Here is a 14,013-nt window from a genome sequence, read left to right as displayed (position 1 = left end):
ACATAATATAACGTGTTATAATATTTATTTATATAAAAAATGAAATTTATGTTATCACCATCTAAAAGAAAATCATAAATTTCTTATTATAAATCAATCTTTTAAGTTGACATTTAAGGTAAAACAATTATTTTATAATAATATATTATTATGATGACCGCGTTTGCGTTTAATTAATTAACAAAATAGATAATATCAAAATAACAAAATAAAACGATTTAATACATTGAATACGCTATACGTTTTGCAACATAAAAAATATGCGCCTGAAAAAACTTGTTGTTGCTACTAGTTGTTAATTTATGTGTTGAAGGGTTGCCGTCGCGCGCCCCTTACTTTGTAAACTAATACAAATTTAACATTGTTTAGGATCAGCAGTTGGAGTTTTGACTTTTATCGTCTCAACTTGAACTAATTGTAAAGTGTACGAAAAAAAGGACCTCCAAATGTGTCACGTTTAATTAATAAGGCCCACCTAACCCGGGCCGATGAATCTTTTTTTGGAGCAATCATCAATTATCCCCAAAAGGGTTCATCTTTTTCTTGAATGAAGGGTGCGAGACCTCGGTTTCCTTTATACGATTCTTTTCAGCTCCCTTTGATGGTGATTTATGTCTAGATGAGAATGGGGCCGAGAATGAGCGAGAGAAAGGGACGGAAGACCTTTAACGACCGCAGATTTCGTACATTTAATGGCCAAGTTGTCCTACAGCTTGAGTATTTCCCTGTAATTAATTACAATCTCTAACTGAGTGCAAGAGTAACGCGTTTAAAATGAACCCCCGCCGGCGTGGCTCTTTATGGGCTATTGCGAATAAAACCACAACGAGAATCAGTTAACTAAAAGTTTTTTTTGTATTTTGTTTATAGGTTCGCGTTGCCGGGTTTTCTGGTTTTTTAGACGGCACGATTGAAGTTTGTAATTGGTTGAAATTCATTCGATCCACCAACGACAGCAACAGGCAAAACGTCAGGGCTTTCTTGTTGGCCGGTCAAGTAAGTGAAGAAAAGATGTTTGTTTTCAACGTGTGCCTAGTGGACGTATTATGGCAATTTTTTTGTTCATACCTAAATAATATTTGTTGTTATTAAAATAGATATTTTACGAACTGACACAAACCGTTAGAGCTTCGGACGAACTCTTGTTGGGCAAGAGGGAACCCCTCAACTTAGACGCAGCTTTCGGAGAACTGATGGCCACATCGGAAGATCGCAGCGAGAGAGATTCAGGTAATTCGAGTGTTTATTAATCATTTTGATTTTCTTATCGATATTTAGAACGGAATCGATAAGGTCTTCCTCAGTAGCATTTACGCTTCGATTTCTTTCAACATCAATATGATATTATGCTTATTTTTGTGTACTATTCAATTAAAACTCTACCAACGCGCTTCGGTCACAATGACCCTATAACGGTTCACAATGGTCGGTCTGCTTAAAATTCATCAAAACGTTACAACTATCCCTCGCTGGCGGGCGCGCGCTTCTTTAATCTCAATCACACGCTTTAAGCCCATATCTGTGTAAGAGCCCCGTAGCATAACGGACGTCAACAATGGAAGACATTCGGAGTGAGAGGAATTAATTCACAATTAATCGCTTCCAGTCGTCACGGTGGCTGCTTTTTTATGCGACACACGCACTATACAATACTATTTTGTATATTATTTTTTATTGCCATCATTTACGCCCCGACACTGGGAGGGGGTCACCGCAATATAATGTGTGTAAAAACAACTTTATTATCGGGGGCAGACGTTTTTTTTTTTCTGGCACACCTCCCCCGAAAATCCCCTTAGGGTGTTTGCTGCTGCTGCAGCAGCAGCTTACTAATATCAGTCAACGTGTTGTGATATTAAAAGGCCTGAGCCCTAACTGATAATAGAACTGTTCAAACAAAAACATATATACAGTCGTCGTCGGTGTATACACGCGTGCGGGAAAGGGGTACGCTCCCCCCCCCCCTATCTCGCTCCTCGACCCCCGCACACACTTCCAATAATGTGTACGTTAATGATCTGTACGCATGTCCGTTGCATTGTATTCGATATATTTGTCATATAAATATATATATATATATATATATATTTGGCGTCTGCCACTGTTTACAACACGTATGGGATACACGCTACTGATCGGCAACCCCTCCCGAACACATATTAGGGTTGTTGCTATTCATTATTATGAATCATATTTCTGGGCGGTTTATATCATAACTTACCTTATTTTTTTTTTTTTTTTTTGCACCCTGTGTGTATTCGAACAATAATATCCCGAACACACTGTAAAGCCGGAGCGGTGACAAACGCCTAGATTATCTGCGTCCTCTCCTAACTTTAATCGCGCCCGACATAATAATAATAGAGATGTCGGCGGCGGCGGCGGTGGCGCGGTGACCGGGTGCACGCGAGGGGCTATAGAAAACAAGCGGGAACACATAAAAGAAATTAGGGTAGATAATTTGTCTTCCGCCTGTACGAGTAATAAAGACCTAATAGTCCTGAATTGATTAAATGGGATTTTTTTTTTGTTGTACCGCAAAACCGAATCTGTGTACGCGCACGTTTAACACGCTGTATTTTTTTTTATTGTATATTATTATATTGATTCCGCAAACAACACTGATACGGCGCGCTTAAACGGATTTGTGAGATTCTAACAAATATTAATTGGGCGTTGTGATCCAACAGTCAAGCTCGCGGCAAAGCTCATACAGTCAAGTGCAGTAATAATTATAACGATAGGCAAAACTAGATACCTATTTCTATTATAGATCAGGCCAAAGTACAGCCGGAAGGGCTTTAGAGTTTAGTAATCCCAATAAAAAAAAAAAACAAAAATATCTCACTAAAAACATATAGGCATGATGGTTTTTCCTGTGGCTCTCTTTTAAGTATTAACCTAGGTATTTAACCAAACAGACGCGTTTCCGAAAAAAATTACCGTACAAATGTACGGTAAGTAGACAATCGATTTAAATGTATAAAAGTTGCCATTTACTTTCTCTTACGACGTTTTTATTGGAACTTTTTTTTAAATCCCAATTGATTTTGCCTATAATATTTATATCAGTAGTTACTGAGTTGTATTGATTGTAAAGTCTAGTTAAGATTAATGGTCAATAAAGTACCTATGTGGGATTTGATTTTTAACGATTTGCTTGAACGCGTGAATAAACACAAGGCGATGCGTTGACATATATTGCTAGAGATTGAATGATTTTTTGCAACTTTAAAAAAAAAAAAAATATTTTTTTAAACATCCCACTGCCACTTGCTTATATTTTTGTGTACAATATTATTAATAGGCCACCGCACTTCACGATAGCAATAAAACAAAATATATAATGCAGCCGCGTGCTAATGAACTATGCAGAGATCGTTCTTGGAACTGCATAGGTGTATTAGTTAGAAATTAACCGCGGATATAAATTACTCGGTTCGTTTATCGATACATAACAATATTGTACATTCGATAAGGGAAACGTATCGGTGTGTTTAAATAATGTTTATCGGCGGCGGCGGCGGCGTAGGCGAAGTGTACACGACGAACGATTTGTGTAATAACAATTAATGTAGTGCGGCGTTAGTCACGTTCTGCAAGAACAATAATATTATAATCTTTATAAAAAATGTAAAATCTACGCGGCCAAACGCCATCGTAAACATATCACAGCCAAGCGCCACGGCCTCGGATTACCATCGCCGCTTACATAATTTTAATAATTGCAACGAGACTCGAGAAGTGAAAAAAAAAAAAAAAGAAGGAAATCAACAGGGTGTTTATAATTAGCGATTACTATTCGAAGGCGCGCCAGTCCCGGGGACGACCGTTAGCTACATCTGATACAAGTCTTAATTAAATTTCTCGCTTTCGTATCAGTCACCGTACATAGTAGCTATCATAGCCGGGCCGCCGGCGACTTGGCAGTCGTAAAAATTACTACTTGATGATGTTGCAGTATCACACGCCGCCGCCGCCGCCGCCCTTTCCTCCTCAGCCGTTTTGCGCTATAATCATAAACCGTCCGCAGCAGCTGATCCGGAGACGTTTCGATATGATAATTGCTATTACTGTTTTGCTTATAATATTGCCGGCATAGTGTTATAAAATAACGCCGTTAGTCGCCATTTCAATTATATTTTTAGACACCGGCCCGCGGTCGTTAATGATTAATGTTTGATGGAAATCTGACTTTTGGTTTTTTTACGGTCGACACGAGACCATGTCACGCGATTGCGCTAACCGGTTCGCCGATATGTGTAGTAGGTACGTGCGCGCAGATGTTATTATTATTTGTGACTTCCCATAGGTCACGCGAGATTTTTCGGATCAAATCAAATTGGGGTCGGTGGTAAGTCGTGTTCACGTGTCACGTACAAAACAACAAAAAAAAAAAACAAATAAAGGTCGATTGTTCTACGGTATACTCCTCGGTCATGGCCAAATTAACGGCCGCCGCCGACGTCATATATTATTATGTATTATACCCCCGGCGTTCCCAGCAGCCTATTTAGTACCTAACCGAGGTGGTCGTCAAAAGAGTTAAGACCTCAACAACCGAAAGTCTATTGAAAACGTATTATTGCGTTCAGACGCGGATGAACAATCTAGTGCGAGCACTTTCGAAATCTCCAATTTCATTATGCCGATCGCCCTTATTGTTGTTTTAACGGTTTTAACGTGACCGGAAGAGATTCAAACTCCCACTTCCTGGTGCAAGTCGTAGACACCTGGTCGACCGCTTGCCCCTACAATCACTGTGACTTAACCCCCATTATACGTTTCGGGTGTATTAGTTTTATTCGAATCGTACACGTTGTCATGGACACATACAATGTATAAGTGAATTGTTGTAATTATTATTGTTATTATCGAAAACTGCATTTCGAAACCGTTTTTGGCGCGATGAACCGCGTACCGCACAGTGTTTTTTTTTTTTAGTATCATTATTATTGTTATTATTTGTTTTTTTTTTTGTTTCTTTTTTACTAACTGTTGACGTCGCATTGAACCATGTTTCGCAACATCGCACTCATTACGGGTCGTCTCCAACAGTGCGTTATTCCGAACCAGTTGTCTAGTGTTTGTCTTGCATCAGCGAATTTGTACCCACGGGGGGCTAAAGGGTAACTTCTCTGCCCGCCTGGTCCACCTCGTGTCCGGGGGTTTCTCACGAAAATCATCGGAGTCTGTCCGCTTACAAAAGAACTGTGTACCTACGCCATCCACGACAATTAGCCCATCTGGAGTCCGTTACAGAATTATGCAGAAACACAGGAAGCAGGTGGCTGCGTTTTTTTTTAAAAAAAAGATAGAATTATCGAATAACGATTTTTTACATAATACTAATGTATCCTGTAATCGATAAAAGTGTTGAATTAAGCATTTGAACCAGTGAAATTAAGAAAATAGAACTGTATTTTAGAAATAAGATTATACACCACAATGACTAGATGTTTTATACAAATGACCGATATGTGATATTTAAACAGGGTTTATGATACTATAGGTAGTTACTAAATAATATTCTAATGTTGCCTGGATGTGAGTACAATAGTAATAAAAATCATCATATGCCGATATGGCATTTTAGAAAATGAATTATTTCATGGTTTGCGACAACTGTTTTTTATTGTCTATAGTTAATTACATAGTCTATTTACGTGTAAAAAGCTTTTGACTTTGAGTTTTTAACGTAAAAGGGTGACAAAAGCATATGTTTACAAGTTATAGGGTCCACAAAAAAAAGGGGTTCGTCGTGTGAACTCAAACGAAAACCGAGTATTAGTGGGCGGATATTCGATTACACGCGCCAAACGTCCCCCGTTTCATCTCACTACAACTCAAATCGTTTTTTTTTGTAAACAATATGCTTTTATTTTTATTCTCTGCAACGTCGTTTAGGATTATTTTAGCCGTTTCAACTTGAGGTTTTCACATGGTTTTTTATATGTCGTGTAAAATAACGTTACACATGTATTAGGGGATAATAATAATAAATATCATTACGGTTAAATGCCAGCAACAATATTTTGTAACTTACAACAATTAACATGCGTGGGTTCTACATGAAACAAATATATAGTCGGATCAACTAAAATTGAACACATGAGGGGAAAAAGGACCAAATTCAAAAAATAAACAGAGATTATAAGAGTATAAAGGAAAATATGCCATTGAAACTTCGTTTATAAAATTATGATAGGAATTAAACAGTTTTCTTTAATTTTCCGCAAGTTGAATGTTGAGGAAAATTACCTCTTTTCCATTCAGCTGTTAAATTATGGTTAATATAGGTATAGTTGAAATAACTAAATACATAGTTGCTTTAACAAAACATTCAGTAGGCCAGACTATATATTTTACCCCTGTATAGGTCGGCTGATCTCGTTTTCAGTTACAGTTTCACATATTACACGTATAATACATAACAGGTGCTGTTGTAAAACGTCAGTTGGAAATCCAAATCGCACCTGACACAATTGTTCTAATGAGATAGCACATTGAATTCCCCTTCCGCCTTTGGTCGGTCAGAGTACAAACTTATGGTGAATTAATTATGCTATCAACCAATACACGCGGCCCTCCACCGTTCGGTTTCCGTTCCGGAAGGTAGCTTTCATCCCTCGAACAAACACACACTCACACACGCGGAGCGCGTAGATAGCCAACACCACACAGTATAGGGTAAACTTGTCTAGAAACGGGTTGTTGTTTTTACCTCAATCACGCAGCGACACCCCAAGCGTACACAGTACAGGCGTACCTACGTTGATTTATGCGTGCTGTATCATTAACGGGATCGTGTTGTCTTGTGTTCTATAGTTGTCGCCTCTCAGAACTCATTGGGCTCCATTGACGGCGACGGAGACGTCGACGGCGACGCAGAGGAACCCGACGAAGACGATCAGAACCGATGCATCTTGTGCGAAAAGTGCTTTCCCGACATTGAACAGTAAGTGATTTTTAATGAACCTATCATTGTATTATCGTTACTCGTACAGACGCTTTCTTTCGTTTTCAAAATAATTCTTTTTCGCTCACAAAAAACCGCTATACTATTATATCCACGGGTCTATACAGATAACCAAGCTCAGAGAGATAGGAGGGTGTGAACGCCTAAGTGCTTAAACGTGTAACGGCGGTCACGGTCCGGAGACCACCCGCTGGTCCGGCACTTCATTTTTCAAGACGCCCTTTTTTTCTCGTTCTCATCCGACAATCATTGGTTACATCCCTCTAGTAGAGCGATGAGGAAGACGTGACCGATCGCAGTAATAAAACATATTATACCTATATATATATATATATTATTATATATAATATCGATTTTTGAAAAAAAATACCAATTTTGATAGAATAGCACGTATATAAATATATAATATTTTATTATACCTATTATATTCTTCGTCTTAAATTTTTCTAACAGTCTCTGAAACGACTTTTTGAGTGACATATTAAATAAAAAAACTGATATCGTTAATAGTAGTACGATGCATCGACTTAAGAAAAATCAACGTATCAATAAGTCAAAATTACTTAAGATCTGTTGATTAGCCAAATAATTAATAGACATTGTAGCTTACAAATATATCAAGGTGTACCAAGAAGTAATTTTATGGGGGCAGATTTAATGACGTACCAAGATTTAGTATCTTGCATCAATTCCGTGGCTCGTAAGACATCTTTCACTCGTTTATTTTACATGTACACTCTACATAGAGCTCAATATAATATGATAAAGTGTTAACTGTTCGCGTTTGTTTTGCAGACTCGACGATCATTTAGTTTCCGGACATCATTACAAATCCCACCAGTATGGTTGCGAGCTGTGTCCACAGTCGTACAGTTGGAAACCCTGTTTGATTAGACACTTGGCGCTTGCTCACAGTAGAAAATTCACTTGCGAGACTTGTTCTAAAGTGTTCAGCGACCCGAGCAACTTGCAGAGACACATAAGAACCAACCACGCGGGCGCAAGATCGCACGCCTGTTCGGAATGCGGCAAAACGTTCGCAACGTCTAGCGGACTCAAACAACATACTCACATCCATTCGAGCGTAAAACCATTCCAGTGCGAAGTGTGTTTTAAGGTGCGTATTTGCCAAGCGGTATTATTAATTTATCGGGTTTTTCACTCTTATACGATATGCGCGTTAAATGAAAATCCGGCTTCCGCAATGATAGCGCTAAATACTGAACGGCGGTGGTAATCGACTATCGTCAGGCCGGTCGTCACGTAAACGAGGTTTCCCTGATAATGCGGATTATCGTTGGCTCGTAATACGTGCGATGGACAAAGATGCTTGTTGTCGCGGTAGCCGATTTTTTTCCTCGTTGATAACACCTCGGTATAGTCTATAGTCGATCTCCATTTTTGCACTTGCCGTTGTTCGCGTTGAGTTTTAATCGAACATGCTATTATTTTACAGGCGTACACTCAGTTTTCTAATCTCTGCCGTCACAAGAGGATGCACGCCGATTGCCGTATGCAAGTGAAATGCGACCGCTGCGATCAGTCTTTCAGCACGGGAACGTCTCTTTCTAAACACAAAAGGTTCTGTGAATCCAATTCATTGCCCACGTCCAGCAGCACCCCTGCGCCAAACATGTCGCAACAAGGCACGTCGCCGTTCTCGGTCTATCCGAGATTTCCACTGTATCCGCCACATCCGCTGGTCCATCCGTTTTATTTCCCGTCGGCAAACGGATCGCTGCCGCCGCCGTTATTCCCCACGCCGTTCGGTCCGTTCGGTCAGTTCGCGCCCAAAATAAATATGGACCTGTTATCCTTACCGAGCGGATTAGAAATAAACCGGTTTAAACGGTCCGGCGACTCCGAAAATATCGAGACGCCCGTCAAAAAGATATCGAATGCAAATCAAAAAACTCCACCGTCCAACAGCCTAATGATGGGGTCCAGTAAGAAATCACCGTTGGTCGGCGAAGAGGCGTCGTCTAATCAAAGACCGTCGCCGGCCAGGCCGAACGTCACGTACTCCGACCCGAAAGTCATCAAGCGCGAGGCGTCGGCGGACGAAGACGGTCCTTGCGATTTGACCGTGAACACCGACATAAGTGTCGTCCGAGAAACTAGGCGTACCGAGTCGCCGAAAGAGAAGGCGTACCACGACCAGCCGTTGGACCTTTCAGTCACCAAGGAAGACAGATCTCCGAAAAGTGCCGAGTTACGGTTGGCCGACCCTAAGGAAGACGAGGAAAGCGAACGCAAGTGGTCGCCCCCCGCGACGCCTTCGTCGTACTCGGTGTCCAGTCTTGTGGCGCACCCGAAACCTTTGTACCTGGACTCGATGTACCCGTCGTCGTTGCCGAACTTCACGGCCGAGAGTCAGCTCATGCAGACTCCGCCGTCGTTCGGTCAGGCCAGACCGTTTCCTTTCATGATGACCAGCCCGTCGCCGGCCATCGAGCATTTCCTCCGGCAGCCCATACCCAACTACCCGAAGACCTACCAAGACATCATTCAGCACGGTCAACAGAACGCGGCCAAGTCCAAGGACAGATACGCGTGCAAGTATTGCGGCAAGGTGTTTCCAAGATCCGCCAACCTCACCAGGCACGTCCGGACGCACACGGGCGAACAGCCGTACAGGTGCGCGCACTGCGAACGGTCGTTCAGCATATCCTCGAACCTGCAGCGGCACGTGCGCAACATCCACCGGCAAGAGCGGAATTTCAAGTGCAACCTTTGCAACAGAAGGTTCTCGCAACAGACCAATTTGGACAGACACGTGAAAAAGCACGAGTCCGACGACGGCACTGTGATCGGCACGGTGACCAGCAGTTCGGCGAGCAGCGTGGACGACAAAGAAGACCCGCGGCTGTTCGAGATTAGAAGTTTTATGAAAAAAGTCTCGGACGGTTCGGCCGAGATGCAGAACAACAACATCGACCCGTGCTTACCCGACGACGGTGTTATGTACGCGTCGCCATTATGACCCGTGCCCCCACCCTTATACTTAAATTGGGCTCATTGATTTTGAATACAATTTTCAATTCAAATTCGGTTATTCCTAAACATAACCCACATAATATTATTATTATTATTATTATTACTCACGTTGCTGTATAATTACATATTAGTTAACGATATTCACACATTCTTTATTAGATTATTATTTTAAATAATATATTTGTTTTATACATAATATATATATACTATATAATTAAATCGCTATAAATCACCAAAGGCCGACTATACATACCTATACTATAATAAAACATGATGCTCGCACCAAAGTAGATACAAAACTTAAACGATTTTTTTATTTAATATATATATGAATTTTTAACTATGTTGTATTTTATGTTAGTCTGTAATTATATAATATCTAACTCAATTATAATGTTGTGATAAAATGTCCTAGTTTTTTTTTTAACTTTATTAGGCGGCTAATACCATTGTACATTTGTTTTGTTATAATTATTATTTTTATTATTAAACTTAAGACCAAAAATATCACGTTAATTATTAGTCATCACGAGGATAGAGTCTAGTTATATTATACTACTATAAAACATTTTTTTCAAAGCAAAATTAGCATATAATGTACCTATATTTAATTGTAATTACTAATTAGGTATTATGTCAAATGTATACATTTTAACTAAGCTTACCAAAAGTATCTTAACGTTTTAAGTTAAACGAACCCAAAAACAATGTTAATATTCGATGCTTCATCGTACTTCTTTTAATCTAATTTTAGTAATAATTTTTTTTCAAATTGCAAAAATGGATGTTGAATTGGAAATGTAAAGATGTCTTTTCGAAATAAAACAGTGTCTTAATACTATTATCTTTAAAACGTATTGTGTGTATTTATTCGTTATGTATTTTTTAATTTAAATTTAATATTACTTATAGTAACGCTAATTCAATAATTAACAAAATTTGGTCAGATACCTAGAATATTGTGTATACAGTATAATTAATATAATTTGAAAATAAAAAAAATTTAATATATTATTTTTATTATTACTATTTTTTATTTTTGGTAGTTTGTTTTTACATTTCTGGTCATAATACGAACGCATGCATGTACGTGTTTCATTTATTTGACACATGTTTTGCAGAGAAAAAAGAATATAAAAATTATAAGATATAATTTTTTTTTATATTGGTGATATTACATAATATTGCGATTGCCCGCAAACTAAAAAATATAAGTATTATTATTGCCGTTTTTTTTTCTAATAATAATTATTATTATTATTATAGTAAAACATTAAAATATTAATTGTCCAATACTATTAAAAATCTGACTATATTTCCTTATGTTATTACGTAGTATAGTTAGTAAGTTTACCTTGACTTCGTTTCTGACTTAGTATTCCTGTTTTATTGAACTTGCCATGTTGTTATGTCATTAGTACTTGGGTCATTGAAACAAAATATAATAATGATTTATTCTTTTTAAATTTGAAAAATAAATTGCAATATGCAAGTAACCTCTAAGAAAATCATTAATTACTCTTTAATTTATGATTTTGGTACTCTGATCATCTTAGTTGTAGATATTCCATAGTCTTGGTTTCAAGAGAGGACCAGTTGTACGCCGTCGACCATTTACAACCTGATAAGCCTTTATAATTAATATTGTTATTCAGAGAAACAAGGTCTTCTAACAATGTATTTTTTATACATGTTGGATACATATGTTTTTAAAATACGAATAAAATAATGAAATGGAAAAAATATGATTATAATAATAGTAATAATATTGGTTCAATTTTGGTGTTAATATTATAATATTGGTTATTTTGTATAACTGCTGTGAAGCACCTTACTAAGCTTAGGTACTTTATAATTAAAGTACAATCTATATAATAATCTAATCATTTTTCTTATAGCGCCTTAGAGTGTTTAGTAAAGCAACTTATTATACATAGTTGTGTCAAACAATTACTTCTTTTGTTAAGAGGGCGCCACACACCCGTTATTTTCTTACAAAGGCTGTAATCAAAACTAAGAAACCAAATTTTCACATAATATAGACAACAACATTATCTGTGTTCAATCATCGACCTTTTTTTAATATTTCAACCAGATAACGAAAAATTATTAACTAAGAAAGGACTTTTTTAAAAATGATATAGCGTTGGCTGTATTAGGTATATCGAAAAAATACGGATGATGGAACACAGATAATTTTGTCATAAATAATATGTATGAATTTCTTTCCTTAACTATGTATGAAGGCCTGAGAAAAATTAATCAGCGCAAAGCAGTTTTGATGGCAAACTAATTCCTATAGAAATGACTGTGATAGTCTGACAAAAAAAAATGGCAATCAACATAGTATCCTCAATACTGTATTAATAAGTATACATTATAGTTCAAACTCTAAATTAAGATTTTTCGAAAAATTGCCTATACTTTACTCCTTAGAAATAGCCGGAGTGGCGTCCTCTTAACGTTCATACAAGAAAGGTTACGCATGTAGCCGTTAGATAGCACTACTTTATACATAGGTACTTCTTTTTATAAAATTATGCATGGGGAATAAAAATAATTATATCACATTTGATTCATCATTAATATGCTTATAACAACACTGATGAAATACGAATTTAACTACAGTTTATACTACTTGTGTTTTTAAAGGGAACACAGTCTAATAATTAGTGTAGGTTAGTCATAGTGAACTGCAATCATCCTTGTTTTACTGTTTACTTGGAAAAAATGTCGTTTGGTGTAATAATGTACACTTTACAGTTGAAATGTACCTACTATTTTTAATTTACAAATTAGCGGAAAAATTATTAATTTTAATTTGCCATTTGACAAGTTAAATATACATAGGCGCATTTTGAGGGGGCTGGGTGTGCGTAGCACCCCCTCTTTTGAAACCAAGTGTGACTTAATATATTAAGCATGGTCCTATCTAAAAATAGCCCGATAACGAATTTTTTTAGTTCATATATATGATAGTAACTCATTTTTAGGAGGAGAAAGTTGTTTTAATTTTTAGGTGTAATTTTAGAACTCAAATCATTTTACAGAAAGTAGGTTTTGAACAATTTGAACAAAGTATAGGTTCTTCTAAAATACAAAAAATCAACAAAATAGACAGCTAGGTGTAAGTGTAAATTTAATAACTACATTTTAAAATATTTTTTTTAGTTCATTACTAACATTCTAGTTAGTTTTTTTGATATAATATGTATGTGTAGTTCAAGAAGTATATTACATGTTTTTCAGTAAAATTGCCACTGCTTGGGCATCATTTAACAAGGTTACCCTTCTTTTTAGATTTGAAAATTTGCCGACTTTTCCATGTTTTCCAGAAAGAAAGTCATACTTTTCGATACCCAAAATTTGTAGAATTTATTATTTTAAAATAAATTTTTGAATAGCTATTTTGTTTGATTAGTTAGCATAAAATTCTCAATTCTGAATTTTACTATTGCCTTCACGTTTATGTAGTCCAAATTAATATAAATAAGTATTGCTATATTAGTCCTAATGGCCAATACTTTGACTAGATAGTCGATAACTAGACCATCTTTTATGAAAACCGGACAAAAAGCGTCACGTCCAAAGAGAGTCGTAACAATTTAGTTGATAAGTACAAGTATTTAAGATCTAAAAAGCAGAATAATGATTAATTTGAGAAATGCGATGTATACTAATAAACTTCTTTATCTTCGCCTTACACTCCCAACTACATGGGGTCTGCCGAAAAAGGCGAAGTATAATAATATATATAGGATAACTTGTGGGTGGATAAATATAGAGAAAAAGGATTAGGTGTACCGATCGTAAATAAGGCAAGAGAGAGTAAATTTAGTGGTTTTGAGTATGTTTTGAGAAAAGAAGAGAGTCTACCAAAAAGTCCAAAAATGTATAAAAAAAATAGATAATTGAATTTATTAGTTGAGTGTGTGATATCGTTTGATACAAATTATTAAAAGTCCTATAATTTTTCTACAAAAGTGAACAATTTAAAATATTTGTTGTAATTGTATTTTCGAGTTGAGGAAATATTA

The 14,013-nt window shown here is 37.0% G+C and overlaps 1 protein-coding gene across 2 annotated transcripts in view; it reads left to right on the top strand.

Annotated features, from left to right (window-relative positions):
- LOC126835397 (histone-lysine N-methyltransferase PRDM16-like) overlaps positions 1 to 10,691 on the top strand; it is a 63,831-nt gene extending 53,140 nt beyond the window's left edge. For both annotated transcript variants that reach the window (XM_050567965.1, XM_050567966.1), the window contains exons 3-7: positions 871 to 996; positions 1,098 to 1,230; positions 6,829 to 6,958; positions 7,775 to 8,096; positions 8,436 to 10,691. In XM_050567965.1, coding sequence (XP_050423922.1) covers positions 871 to 996; positions 1,098 to 1,230; positions 6,829 to 6,958; positions 7,775 to 8,096; positions 8,436 to 9,962 — 2,238 coding nt within the window. In that variant the 3' untranslated portion in view covers positions 9,963 to 10,691. The remainder of the gene's footprint in view (positions 1 to 870; positions 997 to 1,097; positions 1,231 to 6,828; positions 6,959 to 7,774; positions 8,097 to 8,435) is intronic.
- Positions 10,692 to 14,013: the final 3,322 nt, after the last annotated feature.

This window comes from Adelges cooleyi, unplaced genomic scaffold (assembly GCF_023614345.1).
Source record: "Adelges cooleyi isolate 19-005CV unplaced genomic scaffold, UGA_ACOO_1.1 ACOO_flye_CR_arks_rails_tigmint_CR_PRNA_23, whole genome shotgun sequence".
Taxonomy (NCBI): Eukaryota; Metazoa; Arthropoda; class Insecta; order Hemiptera; family Adelgidae; genus Adelges; species Adelges cooleyi.
Note: the sequence above shows the minus strand (reverse complement) of the source record. Positions and strands in the feature narration are given on the sequence as shown.